Source organism: Polypterus senegalus, chromosome 4, assembly GCF_016835505.1.
Source record: "Polypterus senegalus isolate Bchr_013 chromosome 4, ASM1683550v1, whole genome shotgun sequence".
Lineage (NCBI taxonomy): Eukaryota > Metazoa > Chordata > Cladistia > Polypteriformes > Polypteridae > Polypterus > Polypterus senegalus.
The window spans coordinates 210,938,796-210,956,775 of record NC_053157.1 but is presented as its reverse complement, the minus strand read 5'-3'; the positions used below and the strand labels follow the sequence as shown (position 1 = coordinate 210,956,775).

General features: G+C 36.4%; 1 protein-coding gene across 6 annotated transcripts in view; it reads left to right on the top strand.

The window, feature by feature from the left end:
• exoc6b (exocyst complex component 6B) overlaps nucleotides 1-17,980 on the top strand; it is a 608,337-nt gene that overhangs the window by 408,167 nt on the left and 182,190 nt on the right. For all 6 annotated transcript variants that reach the window (XR_005633442.1, XR_005633443.1, XM_039751926.1 and 3 more), the window contains exon 18: nucleotides 1,966-2,145. Coding sequence is in view for 4 of the 6 variants with exons in the window: in XM_039751926.1 (XP_039607860.1) it covers nucleotides 1,966-2,145 (180 nt within the window). In the remaining 2 variants the exon portion in view is untranslated. The remainder of the gene's footprint in view (nucleotides 1-1,965; nucleotides 2,146-17,980) is intronic.

The following is a 17,980-nucleotide window of genomic DNA, read 5'->3' as shown; positions in this document are numbered from 1 at the left end:
CTGTGAGGGGGCATAGGTGCAACTGTTAAGCAGCCCAGTCTCCTCCCGCAACAATCATGGGGAAGGGCTGGAGTAAATATGCAACATCCTATGGTGAAATTAAATTCACCCAATATGCCTACTGTCTAAATGAATTTAAAGCACATTACAATGTACCCTCAGTGGAGCTTGCCAAAGAGTTGCCTAGATGAAACATGTCATTTCAGTAGCTTGTGAACTAACACATTTCTTACACTATTCTAGTTATCAGACAGACATTCTGCTCGCAGATCTGTGCTTTGTAAATGTACCACAGAATTATTGCAAATGTTGTAGTGCAGTAGCATACCTCTCGTTGAAACTTCATGATGTATTTTTCCAGGAGAAAATTACTTCTGCCCAATGTAAAATTCTGCAATGCACCCACTTTGATTTTCTTTTTGGTTCACTTGAAATGAAACCTAACTGACTGGAGATTGAAACAAAGAAACTAATCATGTTCTAATTTGGCACACTGCAAATGAACTATGAGTATGAAACGCCTTGAGATAAAGGTTTTTGCTGTTCAGAGTTGTTTCCTGCCTTGCACCCAGTGCTGTTGAGCTATGTGACTGTCTTCCTCCAATCCTAAATTAGATTGAGCTGGTTTGAGATTGCATATGTACTTACTGTATGTTATAGCAATTTGTAAAAATGTATTGGATGTTCAGTGATAATAAATCTTTGTTTAAAACAAAGAGCTTATGATGAATTTATATTTAAAAGTCTTAACGTATAAAGTAATAACAGGCCAGGACCATAAAAAAGGTTTTGGAGGGAATTTGTACTCTGTATACTTGAAAATATGCAAATAAAAAGATACAGATGAGTTAAAAATAGAACTGACATTGAGAGGCAAGATGGTGTATATATGCAGTATGTTGGAGACAGGAATAGGAAGGAGCTGGTGGAAGTGTTGTCATTAGGAGGTGGGTTCTGTTGAGGGTCTGCAGAGGGAAAAGAGGAGAGAGCATTACTGGATAGTGCCACCCCTTGGCCCAGCTAAGAAACATTTATTCTCGAGAAATTACTGGGAGCTATCAAATAACTATATAATGTACACTCTTATGCATAAACACACAAATGCATTTACAAATTATTGCTTTGAATGATGTGAAAAAACAGTCATTCTGCCAATTGTCTTTATGGATTTATTTTTTACAAGACTGTTGTCCCTGTGTCTGTGTGGGTTTCCTCTGGGTGCTCCGGTTTCCTCCCACAGTCCAAAGACATGCAGGTTAGGTGCATGGGCAATCCTAAATTGTCCCTAATGTGTGTGTGTGTGCCCTGCAGTGGGCTGGCGCCCTGCCTGGGATTTGTTCCTGCTCTTTGCTGGCTGGGATTTAGGTGCTAACCTCTTCTTATTTTCCGAAAATGTTTTTATCTTCATTTTGACTAAATATTGAAATGTTTTTATATGTATCTCTTCTTGTTGTTTTATGGTGTATAAAGAACTTTTAGATGAATGTCTTTATTTGTTTGGTTGCTTTTTTTCTTTTTGAATGAGTACTGAACGCAGAGTTCTTTTCTTTGGATGTATTTTGAATCATACTGTTCTATTAACTATATTTTTGTTTACAGTATTTGATTAAGACGTTTCCTTTTATAATGCTTTCTTTTCAAATAAACAGGAGGAAAAAAGAATTTGAACAATTTTGGTTGTTGCATTTGGGGATATTGTTAAAGACCTTGTCTTGTTTGTGCTGAGTACAGAAATGCTGAAAAAAGTAATTTATAGAATGTAATATTTTATAATTTAAACTAAAACCTTAACCCTTACCTGTGTTATGAAATCAGCATTACCTAGCTGTTATGTATTGTATCAAAAGAATGCATTAAAGGAGAAACTTAGTGATGAATTTCATATCTGTAAGTTGTGGGGTTTTTTACATAATTGTATTACAAAATGTCCCAAGCCTGTCCACTATGCTTTTTTTCTCTTGAAAGGATGCTCGCCATGCTGCAGAAGAAGAAATCTACACCAACCTAAATCAAAAAATTGACCAGTTCTTGCAGCTGGCCAGCTATGACTGGATGGCAGCTAGGGCTAATGGAGAGCCAAGTGATTATCTGAGTGACCTGATTGCCTTCCTAAGGAGTACATTTACAGTTTTCACTCACTTACCTGTAAGTTATTTTCTTAACACAGTTTTGAGAGAATACTGATCTGTGTGAACCTTTTTAAATTATAATTGAGAGCTTATTAAAGTAACTGTTTTGGTTTGTTTGTCCAAATGCCATTATATTATTTGAACATATTTGATATGTGTGATTGTTTATTACTAGAGCATTGGGCATGATAAATTGGTGCCTCTTGTAAAACACTTCATGATTTAATAAATTTAATTAATTCTGAGCCATATGTCCTTGATCATCTTAATCAAAAATATTCACACAGTTATTTGCAATTTTTTCTTAACACACTACAGGTTAAACAAAGAATAGAATGTTCCTTTTTGTTAAACAACATATTAAATTATCTTTTAATTGTATTGACAAAGTATTCATATGTATGCTCATATGGTACTGATCTATATAAATAGCTATTGTATATGAAAAGTAATGTGCTTAGCAAAAGTGATTCCTTCTTTTGGGAAACTTAAACTATAAATTAATGTAACAGTAAAATATATCCCCATTGTGTGTAATGCAGTGTATAAATAAGTAATAGCTTAGTAAGATGATTAGCGAGAAATGAGAACTAATATTTTGATCACTTGTTCCACAATCTTTGTCATTTTTTTCTCTAACTACAACTTGTGCAGTTCAAACAACATTGCACCAATCCATTATTTAAACTCATAACCCCACCCCCAAGTTTTTCCTATTTCTCTGTTTAGTCCACCTGCAGACTTTCCCACACCACAACTTGCAGAATTCAAGTCCCTCATTTTGAAGAAATAAAGCCGACTTTGTATTTGGAGGTGGTAATTCTCATGCAATCTGTTCATGTTTAGCTGCAAATTGCTCCAATATGTGCCAGAAAACATTGGCAGATAGAGCCAGGTACATAACATTGACTACAAACAAAAAGAAATATGATTTTTCATCCCCAGCAACTGTATTCTCTTCAGACCTTTACTTTGTCTTTATACCCTGTTTATGAAGATCATGAACTGCATGGAAGGTGAGACCCACTGTTAACAGAGACTTTAGAGATTAGCTTAATTTGGTGAAGATTAACGCAGATGTGGTCTTTTGGGCTGAAATGGCATGTGGTAGCTGCTTTTAAACCCCATACTTTTCTGTTGTCTTCTGCAAGGTACACCTTGATGTCTGGTTAGGAACTATTTCTGTGGACGGCTCTCCATCAGGCTTCTAAGCATCCAACACTTAATCATTTTTACTTTTAAGACTTCAGTATAAGTTTTAACTCTCCATCAGGTGGTACTTTCAAAAAATGTTATGTTTTAGAAGCTTGAACTAAAATTATTCACAGAACATCCACAACCAACAACTAACAATAGGATATAAATCAATGTCATTTTTACATCACTTGAATTGGAATCTAGTGTTACTAAGATAAATGAACTGATTTCACATGTTTTTACTTTCAACCCAAATTCCAACAAAGTTAGGACAGTATGGAAATAGGAAATATAATATACAATGTATAATATTCAGTAACTTAGATAAACTTTTTTCTCACCTGTAGAAAAAGGTGTGTAAATTTTTATTTATATCTCTTTGCTTAGATAGATCTTTTTTTCTCTTATAGAAAAAGGGACATCACTTATGAATTCTGATCTTTCAATTCATGTGTTCAAGATGGATACATTCTTTGGCTAGTTATTAAACTTCTCATGTTTTCACTGTGTCATTCATTTACTCCTAGCTGGTCTATGCTGTGTTACCACCGACCACCCACAGAGGTCTGTGTGAGTGTGTGAGAAAGGGTGTTAGATGCTGCTTTGCTCTTCCTGATTGGAATTTGCATGTGAAACTATTAACAGTTGGAATTTATCCTTCACAAGGTCATTACATTTCAGTTACAGTTACCCTGTTGCCATAATACATTAACTGGCTTTGTCCTATCATATTACAATTAATAGTTATTGGAATCAAAGTAGTACTTATGGTTGAGGTTGCTTTTCTTGTTGGTTTTCTCTAGACACACAGAAGAATCTTCACTTTTGATTGCACCTTTTAGTTGTAGGCAGTACTACAGTTTGTCTTCCAGTGTCCTTGGTTGCTAACAAAGTTAGCCTTCTGAATTTGCTGTTGATTAGTCAACTCTAGTTGTTAGCAAGACGAACACACTGTTTTGCATAGTTCTCTCTCTTGCTTGTGCACTTGCTATTCCTCACTAAAGTTGGATTAATGGCAACCTTGACTGACTCCAGTACAGGCAAGTTTTCAAATCTTCCAGTCTAGAACAGTTGCCCTTTGAAATAAAATGATTTCTTAAACTTTTATTACTGGCACACCTTGTCAGCGAAGTGGTCTGGCTATGGACAGCTAAAGTTACGGGCAGGTTGAGCTGTAGGCCGATGAAAAGAGCAGTATGGTCTTACAAAGGTTTTTAAAGAAAGAAATAGACGTCTTACCATTGGTTTCCTGGGGTGCACATTAGCCCACCCTTTGTTGGCCATTGTTGCATTGTTGTGTCTATCAGTGTTACTCATCCTTGAGTTATGGGCCTTTGTTAGAACTTGGGTGTCCAGCACATGACCTGAGAGACGTTGCTGAAATTTTTCAAGGTCTGGTATCAATCACCTTATCAGATAAGGTGCAAAACTACTTTCCAGTGAGGTGCTCCACTATGGAGACAGACATTTTTGCTAGGAATAATAGTGCCTGGGCCTGGTTTTTAATTCAGGACCAATTTTTTAGCCATTGCATAGAAAAGATAACGTCAGTCTGTCTACACATGATTTTAGTGAGAAAGCAAAATATGTAATACTGGCTATGTGAATATGTGCTCATATCTTTAATAAATATTTTGCTGTTGTTTCCCCTTTGTTGCTGAACAGTTTCCTTTGTATCATCACATACAAAACAGTGTGGTAATTTTTTAAAGCCACAAAACCCAAACAGTTTTAAACAGTTTTAGACAGTTTTGCCAAGCATTGTTTTATTTTGAATTCAATTTGACACATAGTTTAATATGCAAGCCTTTTTTTAGTGCAGGGAAGACATGTTTCCCAAAGATTAGAGTTGTGCAAAATTCCTAGTTCTCAGTGAAGCTGTACACACAATGACACACATTGTTTCATATTAAGTGAAACAGTGATGGGTGCTTTAGACAAAATCAAAATCAAATCTCAATTATAATATTATCAAAAGTTGCCTTTGGGTGAGGACCAAAAGTTTAATTGGTGATGAGCTCTATAGTGTTCAATATTCAGATTTGCTATATTTTATTGTAGTAGCTTATGGAAATCACTGTTGTGTTTTTTTGGACCTAATATCCTATTAGTATACGTTTTAGGTATTCAGTTTTTGTATTATTGCTCATTACGAGAATCATGGACATTCTACAATGGTGTCTCATGTAGACCACTTTAGGAATTAATCTGTTTAGTAACTGATTCATTTTCATGCATATGTTTGTTTCTTGGTCATAACTATTTTAAGTCAGTCATTTTTAAATTTTTGGTTTTATCCACTACATGTAATAATGACAGAATAGTAGTTTGCTCTTTATTAGCAACTTATAATTAGTCATTTCATCTTTTCACCATATTTAAAATAACATTATACACTTTGATAATTTTTACAAAACATTGATGCATTTACTTATATGAAATTGATCTCCGTAAACATTTCTGGGAAATATAAACCACTTTGAAAGTGATTCATACTTTTGAGAAACTTAAACTAGAGGCTTATGTCACAACAAAATACATTCTTGATGTTAATTTGAAGCCTACAAATGAGTTAACACCACTAACAGTTTTAGTAATAGCTTAGTAAGATTAATACAGAGAAATAATAAGTGTGCCTGCAATTTTTGTTTTTTGACCACTTCTTACTCATCCATTTGTTCTGCAGTTACTCACTTGAGCCACCTGCACTGCAAATTGTTACCCACTACTACCTGTAGAAATCTAGCCCCTTTTTTCGAGGCAGTAAGGATAACCTCACATTTGATGAGCTATTACTCATCTGATCATATAGTGGTGAAATGCTTTAGTGTGTGCCAAAGAACATTGGCAGATAGGGCTAAATGCGTAATATTGACTAAAAGTAGTAGAGATATGATTTGCAGTCCCACAGTTGTATATTGTTTTGTCCTATGCTTTGTTTTTTTTTTGTCTTTGCCTTTTACAAATAGGATACAATCTTTGATTCTTGAAGTAGACTTTATAAAGACTTAACATAGGGAAGACTGACTCAAATATGTATGCTAAGGCCCAAATTGCATGCATTAGAATCCTGCCAAACCTGTTTTTACAAAACAAAACAATATTCATGGAAGGAAGAACTGTTTAATTTCCCGGCTTCACTGAAATCTGTCATTTAAGACTTGTATATAATATGCTGATCCTTCATCATCTCATCTCTCTTTACTGCCTTACTAGTTGAAAGATTGTTTACCACCAAGGTGATCTCAGCCACAGAAATAAAATAGACCCATTTCTACCCGAGTTATTGACACTGCCTTCGCTGTATTTATCATATTCGTAATCCAAGAGAGTCTTTCCAGCATTCAACAATGTCACTAATTTCAGTCTATCCTTGCTAAATACCCACCTGTTTTTAGTTGGTCACCAGACCCTTTTTTTGTCCTAACCATAAGCCATTTTATTTAGTCTCAACAAACAATGCATGGACCTAGATGCTTCCTTTGGCTCTGTTAATCATTAACATAGGCGTGTAATGTCCATTGGCGCAGCTTTTGCATCCTCTCTGCTCCTGTAGTCTTGATCAGGCTCCTTTCAGAATGAATGTCAACAGTTTTCCCAGAGACGAGAAAACTTGATTGTGGACTGAACATAGATTTTTGCCAGGAATATCCAGCAACTGGATCTCCTATATCCGTCCTGCAAGCCTATTACAGTATAGTGGTAGTAGTGTCTTTACAAATAACAGCCAAGGCAGGATAATACCTCTTTTAATTCAATAACTCAACAGTTTGGTTGTGTTTGTGTCCCTTCAGTAATAATAAGTTGTAAATGTGAGGGCCTCAATACATTTCTGTCTGACACTTTGAGCCATGGTGACTCTACAATTGAACTGATATGAGCTGTGACCTGTTATTGATGCTTAATACATTAATAAATTGTAAATATTACCAATATTATATTTTAGTTACCATTCATTCATTATTTTATACATTTTATTTTATTTCACCCTGAAATCCAGAATTGGATTAAGTGAATTTGAAAATAATTTCATGGACTTTTACTCCATGCTAAAAAACATAAAATGTCCTTACGTCAGAATTTTTATTTTATATGGCCATTGTCACATTGATTAGCATTTAAAAAAAATATGGAAGTATCGGTAAATATGTTATCAGGTTATTGTTCCCAAAAATAGACAAGCAGTTTCAGAATATGGTAGTTCCTATTGCTACATCACTTAAAACAATTTGATCTGCACCACATTTATTTTATCTTATTTAAAATAGCTAGCAAAAAAAAATCTTCAAATTAAGAATTTCCAAATACACATTTCACATATCACATTTATTATGTAGTGTATATTTTAATAGTTAATTTCATCTTAAATGTCATGCTACAAGCAACCTGAACATTAGTTCTTGTGTTGATAATTACTATTTTGTCGTTGACATATTTCATACAAATTAAATATATGATCTAATATATTACATTTCAAAATTTTGAATGTTTTTACTATATAAAATATTTCATAATTAATGATATTAACATAAATAGAAACATATGGATTGAAACCTTAAAAAGAATTTAACTTTTGGTCCTTTCTTCCTTAAGATGTGTAATTAATTTCATTGTTAAATGCTTTCCTACACTGTAGGTTGTTCAGTTTCTCCATTGCATTGTAATCAAAGCCATGTTTTTGTGATTTTTTTTTTCTTAAAATTCTTCCAGTACTTGACACTTGGCAGCATCTGCCTTTGGTGTACCTAGCTGACTAATACATAGACAGAAAAAATGTGAATTGTCAAAATCATAAATTCTGCAAATATTAAATGCAGGTTCTTACTGTGACCATTTGACTTTGTTTGTTCTTCAGAAATTCAGATTGCATGTCAACACTTCCATCTGATTGTTTTTTAACAAAGCAAGGAAATGTTTCTCTTCTGTTTCCCTTTGGACTCCTACTTTACCCTCATTAACCAGATAACACTAATGGTAATAGTGACCCTGGGCTACATCTCATCCCCAGTATCAGGTCAAGCTGGGGACAAGGGGGGTCAAGTTGGCTTTAAGTACTCAAGTAGTAATACCATATTTGTGTAAGCAGAAAATAGACTAGTGCCTTATAGATAAGAACTGAGCAAGCCACCATGCACCATTTGTGCTAATCTGCTTCAGATATGGAAAGATGCCTTGCCCTTTGTCAGGCTCAGCAGCTGACAATAAAGTGCGTGGCTCTACAGACACACAAAAAAAACGTTTCAGAAGGAGCCACAGTAAAAATTCCAAGGTCAAATGAAAGAAACTTGTCTAAAATGTTCAGGCTGAATAGGATAGGTATGTTTTGTTCTTTATATGTTCAATAACCCTGACATTTCTTACTTATATTTAATTTATATGTCTGTGCTACTTTTTGCTTTATCACATTCTGGGAGGTAACTTCACATATTTTGTACGCTGTATGAAGTTAAAATATCTTTACACCTAGTCTAGTTTTTATCTTTTATTTTAGCAGTTGATCCATTGTTGCTAATACTGAATAGAGTGAATACGTAATTTATGTGTTAAATAACTCAAAACAGTACTTAACTGTCTGAATCAAGGTTATTATAGTTAACGAAAACTAAGATCAAAACTGAAACTATTACATTTTCGTAATCTGAAATAAAATAATTTTAAAAAATTAAATGAAAAACTAAAACTAAACTATTAAAGTAGCTGGAAAAACTAACTGAATAATAATTTACTAAAAATAATTTTAGTTTTCGTTTTTGAATGAATATTCTTGCTGTTAGTTTTTAACCCTTATAACTTTTAATTCTAAAACTGAAAGTCATCCACCACGAGCCTCCCGCATATACTGTATTCATCCAGTGAACGGAGCTGGTGACGGTGTGCGGGTGTTGTGACATTTGTTGTGACAGAGCAACCTGAATACGCGCATAAAGCGTGTGGAATAGAAAGCGATTTACGTGCTGCCTTTCTTTGCACATCTTGTATATCAAGATGTAATTCAAACACCTAAAACTGGAATGTGCTGGTCAACAAAAACTTTACCGTATGGACAGAAAAATCACGAGTGAGTAACATTTCAGTTTATTTCTCAGTGTCTGCTTTTTGTTGCCAGTAATTCGCCTGCCACTTCGCACACAAAGTATAGAGAAAGTATAGTAATCATGAAAAAATTTGACCTCGAGATTTTGATGAATCTTGACGTTTTAGACCTCCCTGAGTCTTAAAATACCGTTTTTTGGAATTATATATGTGTGTGTAAACACGATAACTCAAAAACGCAACTATAGATGGATGAAATTTGGCATGTGGTTGTTACACCAGAATTGTAGATCTGTATTAACTTTTGGGCCAAATCCATCAACCGGAATTGGTACTTTACCAGAACACTTGATTTTTTTTTTTTTCATGCAGCTGCACAGTCCGATTTATTCAACTTTACTTTTATAATAATTGTTTAATATATTATTAATTTGATTTGTTGTTGATGGTTCTTTAATGTACATAATATAATCATTGTCTTGCGGTTTACTCCTCAAATATCCATCCCCATATCTGAGTACACGAGAAAGTCTAGGGGAGACCACTCCTAATTTTTGAAAATAAAACGGCACTGATCGAGAGACTGACTAGGTCATCATACACAATCAGCATATTGTTGCCGACCAATCACTTCTGCTTTAAAAATGACATTTAACAATAAAGCAATACAAACCTTGAAAAATTCCTGAGTTGACAATGTCTCTACTGAACTACACGTAGGTAGGTGAGGAGAGTCTGCCAAGTAATGAAAAGTTAAACATACTAATGTGTTTTTGTATTTATAGATAGGTAGAACTTTATTAATTCCAAGGGGAAATTCACATAATCCAGCAGCAGTATACTGATACCAAAAAAAAAAAACAATCTTATGTTATATTTATTAATTTATCTTTTTTAGTTAAATTTCACAGCTTAAAATAACCAATATTGTGAGAATAACCCAGTAGCAGAATTATGTTTTAAAATATCTGTCCCTATTTTTACAATGTTTCTCTCTCTCTTTCTCTCAAAATTGATTTTTGAAATCGTCATATTCTTTTTTAAAACATCAGCCGTATCATACATATTGCATACCAGGGATTTTGCATTCTTTCTCCAATCTAGAACCCTCGTCATCATCTGAGTTCACCTCTACTATAGCGTGTTTTTATGTGAAAACAGCAGTGTCAGATCGGGGGGAGTGTCAACATAACTGGGAGAATAAAACTGAATAAAAAAAACAACGCTAACCTTTACCAGTACAAGTACATTTACACCGGCTGTTACAGACTCAAATCAAATATATGTTTTATTCTGAAATAGTAAGAATAAGAGCAGTTCACTCTTTGATTACCAGTCAGCAGTTCTTATCGTTAAACCACCAAAGCAGTCGTGTCAATGTTGCACCCTAACGCGTGTTCTATTTCTGCAGTTATATTCTTGAACAAAAGCGCACTTGTTTTTGTTAACTTGTACCTTTTGTGAAAGTGTTTATTTGACATTTGGACTTCAGGCTTCACACAGTATACGCTCCATGTCTACAATTTGTCAATTATTACTAAACATGAAAAACTTTTCTGTTTTAACGATGTGTTTACATAGATTGTTGTAGACACGGAACATATGAAATACATGTGTTCCAAATAATGATACAGTCTTTATAAAATGTGTCATTTTGCTTGACTTCTCACTCTATACAACTCTAAGGAACTGACATGCAGGTAAACAGACTTGAGCTGAGAAAACCTTGTGCGGCAGTGGGGGGATGTGATAGCAGGCTGCTTGCTGCTTATCAACACATTTAAGACAAAAGATGCTGACGAAGAGGTGCGAAGAAATTTAAGGTGGGACAGATTTACAAGTTTTTTCGTAGGCTTTGGTAATTCTAGTGTTAAGTGTACAGTTCTGTCTCATTGTGACATAAAAACTAAACTCCATAGTAGCTCTTTAACCGTATCATAATTACTAAAACTGAAACTAATATATCTATACATATAAAAGGCAAAGCCCTCACTGGCTCATCACTAATTCTCCCACTTTCCATATAGGTGGGAAGCTGAAATGCTTCATTTCTTGCAGTGTACTTACAAAAGTTAGTTATGTTTCATGTCCTATTGCAACACCTGGGGGGGAGTTGGCGGGGAGGGGGAACAGGTGTACCCCCTAAACTGTATATATAGATAGGGTAAACCCCTCCTTACTATTTCTGTGACTTCCAATATATGTAAGAAGCCAATATATGTAAGAAGCCCAAATTTCCCATGCTCATCCTTTACAGTGTACTTAGAAATGTTAAGTATGTTTCATTATGCACCGTGCCCTGTAACAAACTTTCAAAAATAACGTCTTCTTTTTGGTGGTTCTCACCATTATGGCATAAGGAACTTTCGTAACTGACCTCTCCTCTTAGTGGTTTCATTCCCTTTTTCCGTTAACAGAGTATTATTTTCACGGCAGAGACGCACAAGGGCCACCCCTAGTCCCCTTACGTTTTTCCGCGCAGCCACTGATCGCGCACCTACAGTACCACGTGGTTGACTCCCTGCATTTATACATTAACGACATCCCGCACTCATGTGCCTCCTCTCTCGCTTCCTTACTTTCCTCAGCTTTTCGTCATGCTCACTGCTCCCTTCTTCTTTACTCCACCGCTTCAAGCCTGTTATTGTTGGCCTTGCTTCATGTCTTCCTGCTGGTGACTTCTGCTTTTTCATTTAGTTTCTTCACACTCTTAAACCTCTGGGCATGCCTCTGCATACTCTACTTTTGAAGGTCAGCGCACCAATGATGTTACTATGAAACTTACAACCACCAAAACTTTGTAACGGCACCAGGCTTCAGATCAAATCTCTGCACAAGAACCTCATTGAGGCAACTGTCTTCACTGGAACTGGCTCAAGGGAGATTGTATTTTTTCCTCGCATCACTCTCATACCCTCTGACCTCCCATTCCAATTCAAACGCCTCCAATTTCCAGTAAGGGTCTGCTTCGCTATGACAACAAATAAGTCACAGGGCCTGACTCTAAAAAAAGGTTGTCATTGACTTGACATAAGATTGCTTCTCACATGGCCAACTGTACTTCGCATGCTCAAGAGTAGGCTTAGCAGAGAGCTTGGTCATTTTAGAGCCCTAAGGCAGAACTGCAAACGTTGTTTACAAGGAGATCCTTACATTGTAAAAATGTGCATTTCTCCTACACAACATTTACAATCATAAATTAAACTCTTTACAATAATCAAATTCACTCTCAATACTAAAATAAGCCTACAACAATTACATTGACAATCATTTTATGTTATTTTTAAAATGTTTCCTTTTCTATTTCATAACTTCTTTAACACACTACTTCTCCGCTGGTATTTTGCTAGTATAAAAATAAAATAGAAATGTCTTTGTAAAATAAAAACTAAATTAAAACTAAAAATAGACGATGAAGGAAAACTAAAACTAAAATGAATTTCCAAGGTCAGAAAGCTCTTTATCGGGAGTGAAGTACCAGGCCACTAATGGGCAGCAGCATTATTCTGCTTTGAAAATTAAGGTTCCCTTACAGCAGGCATGTCAAACACACGGCCCAGATCCTAGTTAGTAATCATTTCGTACAAGTTTAGTGGTGTCATTTGTGATTGAATCATTCTTCATCTTTGGCGTTACTTATTGACTTTTCTTACTTCCGCCTTCTGACGAAAGCGGGTTTTCCCATGGCATTATGGTACTGGAAACGTCATCTGCTAATATAGTTGCAGCTGTGGTGTCAGCTCCTTGATACCCTAGGCATGACACTAACGAGCCTTGACCAAAATTTATGTGCCACGACGTTGCAACAGAAGTGCTAGGCTGCAGCAGCCTGGCAGGCTACACTAATGACTGGGCTGCTGAGACTGGCTACTGGGCAGAACTGACCATCATGAGTAGTAATAGCTCACATATTTTCATGTAATGGAGTGGGAGATCGACAGGCAGATCGGTGTGGCATCCGCAGTGATGTGGGCTCTGCATCAGTCTCTCATGGTGAAAAAGGAGCTGAGCCGTAAGCCAAAGCTCTCAATTTACCGGTCATTCTACGTTCCTACCCTCACCTATGGTCATGAGCTGTGGGCAGTGATCGAAAGAATGAGATTGCGAATACAAGTGACTGAAATAAGTTGCCTCCGCAGGATTTCTGGGCTTTCCCTTAAAGAGAGGGTGAGAAGCTCAGTCATCCGGGAGGATCTCAGTGTAGAGCCACTGCTCCTCTGCATCGAGAGGAGTCAGATGACGTTGTTCGGGCATCTGATCAGGATGCCTCCTGGATGCCTCCCTGGTGTCTAACTGGGAGGAAGCCTCGGGGAAGACCCAGCACACACTGGAGGGACTATGTCTCACGGCTGGCCTGCAAACACCTCAGGATTCCCCCGTAAGAGCTAATAGAAGTGGCCAGGGAGAGGGAAGTCTGGGCATCTCTGCTCAAGCTGCTGACCCCGCGACCCGATCTCAGATAAGCAGGAGTGGATGGATATTTTCACGTTTTTTTGCTCTAGTTTAATGTAATTTTGTGCTAGTTTTGTAATGAACAGTTAGTGCAGACTACAGCTGAAGTGGACACGAGAAGTTGCTGAGTTGTTTATTAACAAATTTTTGTGATTTTTGAGTTTGTAAAATAAGTGTAGGTCAGGGACCTTTTTGCATATTGGCTTAGTTTACAATATAAACTTTGAAGTAAACTTAGCAAAGTAAAATTAGATTTTTGGAAGATTTGTTTTCCAACTTGAATCACTGAGAAATGAATTCATTGAGCGTTTTCGTGATTTCAATTCACACGAACAGGACTTTCGCTGTTTACTTCACCATACTCTTACAAAGTTGAGAATGTGCCTGAGACTATCCAAATGGAATTGATTGAACTGAAGTCATATTCTATTCTGAAGGCAAAATACAATGAAGTTGATGTGCCAGGCTTGTATGTTTACCTGCCACCCTCGTATTTGCAGATCCATAAGTTGGCATGGGGTTAGGGTCACTTACCTTCGTGAGCAATTGTTTTCGTTAATGAAAGCTACCAAAACCCCACATCGCTCGCTCGCTCGCTTTCATCCCTCATAAAAGTTGCAGCTGCACAAGATTTCAAGCCTGAAACTGGTTACTAACAAGAGATGCCAAGTGTTGGGACAAAAAAATATATAAGGACCTAGCTAAGAGGCTAAGACTCTAATTATACACTGTTGTATGGAGATTGTATGGAAGTAAACTGCTTTTTTTTAAACTTTAAGTGTTACATTTTTTAAAGTTTTCAGTATTGGAAAGAAAGCTACAGTAACTTTGTATAAAGTAGCTTTTGTTACAGTGCGGCCCACTGATGCACGTATGGCAGTCGAAGCGGCCCACCAATGGTAGTGAGTTTGACATGCCTGCCTTAGAGAACCTTAACGCACACACGTACCGGTCCCGGGACATAACAGCGTTTTGACGAAGTTACAGCCATGTGTGCATGCCCATCTGCCATGCATCTCGACATACTACCCATCAAATGAAACTTCAAAGTCTCGTCTTACCGATGATATAAACCATTTTGACACACAACAACCACAGCACTGACACTAAAGCCTTTTTTACAGAGAAGTACATACTTTTAAGAGTTGACTTTCCCTACCTTTGAAGACCCCCTGCAAGTCAAACATCAATATTTCCGAGCAGTATTGATCTCATTCTGTCCGTAAGGCTCCAGCGAATATAATCCAGTAAAACGATTAGGTCCAAAACACACGATATATCCTCAAAGGGACAAAAACTCCAGAAAACGTTTCATAACTTGAGACTAGCTACGTAATTTTTTTTCACTTCTATTGATCATATCAGACGTAATTTGTTTCTGTCGGCGATAACCATGCTACAGCATGTTACACAGAAGTGTTAGCTTCTGATTGACACCTAAGTTGGCCAATTACGACGGGTCTGGGGTTGACTGGCACCTCGTATAGCCAACGAGTGTCACAGACAGCTGAACAACTCCAAACCCTGGTAGGATCCACCAGTTTGATTGGACACTGTGAGTGACACTCAAAACTTACAGCCAATGAGCAGCCGAGCATTATGATATGTAACTTGCCATACTAACTTGTAAACAAAACGATCGGAGCTGCGCGAAGGTGGCATTTGTGCCAGTCTGCAGACTTGGTGCGTGGTTGTTTATTGTGATTTCGCCAAGTTTTTTCGCATTTTAAATATGAATAAACGTACAGATAAACGTAAATACACTCTCGATTAAAAGTATTAGAGGCATGTACGCGGCGTGAAAGTAATCATTCGGCCCAGGAGACGTCTAATGGCAGAGAGCGACATGTGACACGCCCTTGTGCTTTCTGCCTGCTAGTGATTGCTGCCATCAAGTGGCACATGGAAAAACGCTGAGCTGTGTTGTAACAGTTTGTAAAAGAAATGTATATAGTTTGTGTGCATTTTATAAAAAATAAAAAATATATATATATATATATTTTTGGCCCATAAGACTTGTATTGACTATTTTTACATAGAAATGTGTATTTTTTATTGTTTTTATTATTTTTATAACTAATAGAGTGACACTGTGTGTAGATATAAATTCCTTTAGGTGTAAGCTTTCAGTAGAGCCCTCATTGATATATGTGGGTTGAAGCATTCAAAAGTTATTACACTTTTTCCATACGTTCCAAAATGTGGATAATGGTCTCTCTAAAAAGCACCTGGACATGCCCACATAAAAACTGGTGTAAAAATGTCATTTTTACAGGTATTCTTTTCAAATTTGAAATGTGAGTAGTCAACAAGTTATTCTGTTGGTACATAGTGTGTTTCTGTCCCCACCTACCTACTGCAGCTTTATTTTCCTTTATTTTCACAAAAAAACTTAGGCGAGAACAAAACAATTCTTTTTTTGTGAGTTCTAATGTGCATAACTTTTGATCAGTCACACCTACAGTGATTCTGACTACTAAGGGTGAAACTAGAGAATGTTACCTTTACAAAGAGACCAAACGTGTTTATACTCCAGATAGTTCAATAACAGCAATGATTCTAATTTGGAGAGGTCGAATTACAAGCGATTTAGCAAAAATGACCCCGCTTGATAATTAAGGAACTATATTATAGAATTTATAGAAGTCTCAGTGTTAGCAGAGATGACCCAGAAGTTGGTCCTGTTTCGCTACAGTTTCACTGTAAGTAAATCCTGGTGATAGTCTGAGAGTGCCCCTTCTCTTTATTTGAACAAACTTGGAGTTGAGAGAGGAGCAGAGTCAAGGGTTTCACCATTTAGTGAAAGAAAAGGTGAATGTGTTGACGAAGAGAAAAGCTGGCTGCCCGGTATTATACAGGGTGGTGCAGGAAAACAGGAAATTTTGGAACTAGATATTGGTGACCCTAGGTTGTCAGCAGTTGTGTAGGACCAAAGCAGCCTTGTTTAGAACCCTTTGCCATTAGTTACAATGGAGCAGTGGAGTGATGCGCAAGCAGCGTTCGCTGTGAAAGCCTTTTATAAGAATGGTGATAGTGTGACTGCTGCGCAAAGGGAATTTCTGCGTCATTTCCAGTTAGGACATGGTGATCGTGTCCTGTCTGCTCATGCATTCCTCTTGACATGTTACACCGAGCAATGAAGAATTTCCTCAACAGGCTGTTAGAATGTGTTTGAAGAAATGGATAACACCTTCATGATGTTTTTCTTCAAAACATAAAATGAATATTGATTACCATCATTTTATTGCATATCCTGTACAATACATTTCATCATTAAATGTATTTTGTAATGTGTTTAATCGTGCATTGAACGTCAACTGAAAATCTCCCATTTCCCTGTGCCACTCTGTAGAATAACAACTTGTTTCTTGAACAGATAGACATGGGTAGAACATGAGTGACACATTTTATAAAATGATCAGAAGATTACTCTCTGTATAAATGGGCATATCTGCTTGTTTATATAGTCCTTTTGCTATATAGGCCTACTCAATCTTAATATTTTAAGTTAAAATAATAAAATCTTCATTTTTAAGCTTCAATGAAAACTAAATAAAACCTAATTTAACTAAGTCATCAGAGATAAAAACTAATGTAAATAAAAATGGTCAGATGTCATAAAATTAAATTGAAATAAAATGAAAATGGAAAATATTATAGAAATAAAATTAACTTGAAATGATTTTACTAAAATAAAATTGACAATGAGGAGGTATTGTATAATGACAAGTATGTGGAAAACACAGTAAAATACCTGTTCTGCCTCACATGCTGTTAGCTGTTACAGTTATTTGTTGAATTGTGCTCCCTCTTTGTCTTGTCAGTTATTAACACACCTCTCAGTCACGTCCCACACTCACAGTGGTGTTTGAAATGTCTATTAAGCTCACGTAAAGCATATATGTCCCATAATAAACATTTAAATACAATACACCCCATGTGTCTCACGTAGGCACCCCTTTATCTCTTGTTTTCGTAGTATAATACAGTTCAAAGAGGTACATGACATGTGCTACCCTCCCTTCTTTTTCACAAAGTTTGTAAGCAATAAAGCCAGAACCAGGAATGACCCAAGCTTCACACTATTTGGGAGTTATAGTGTCCCTGCCAGGCATGGCAAGCTTTTATATAAAAATTTTAACCAAAAGGCTGAGATATCTGTCCAAAAA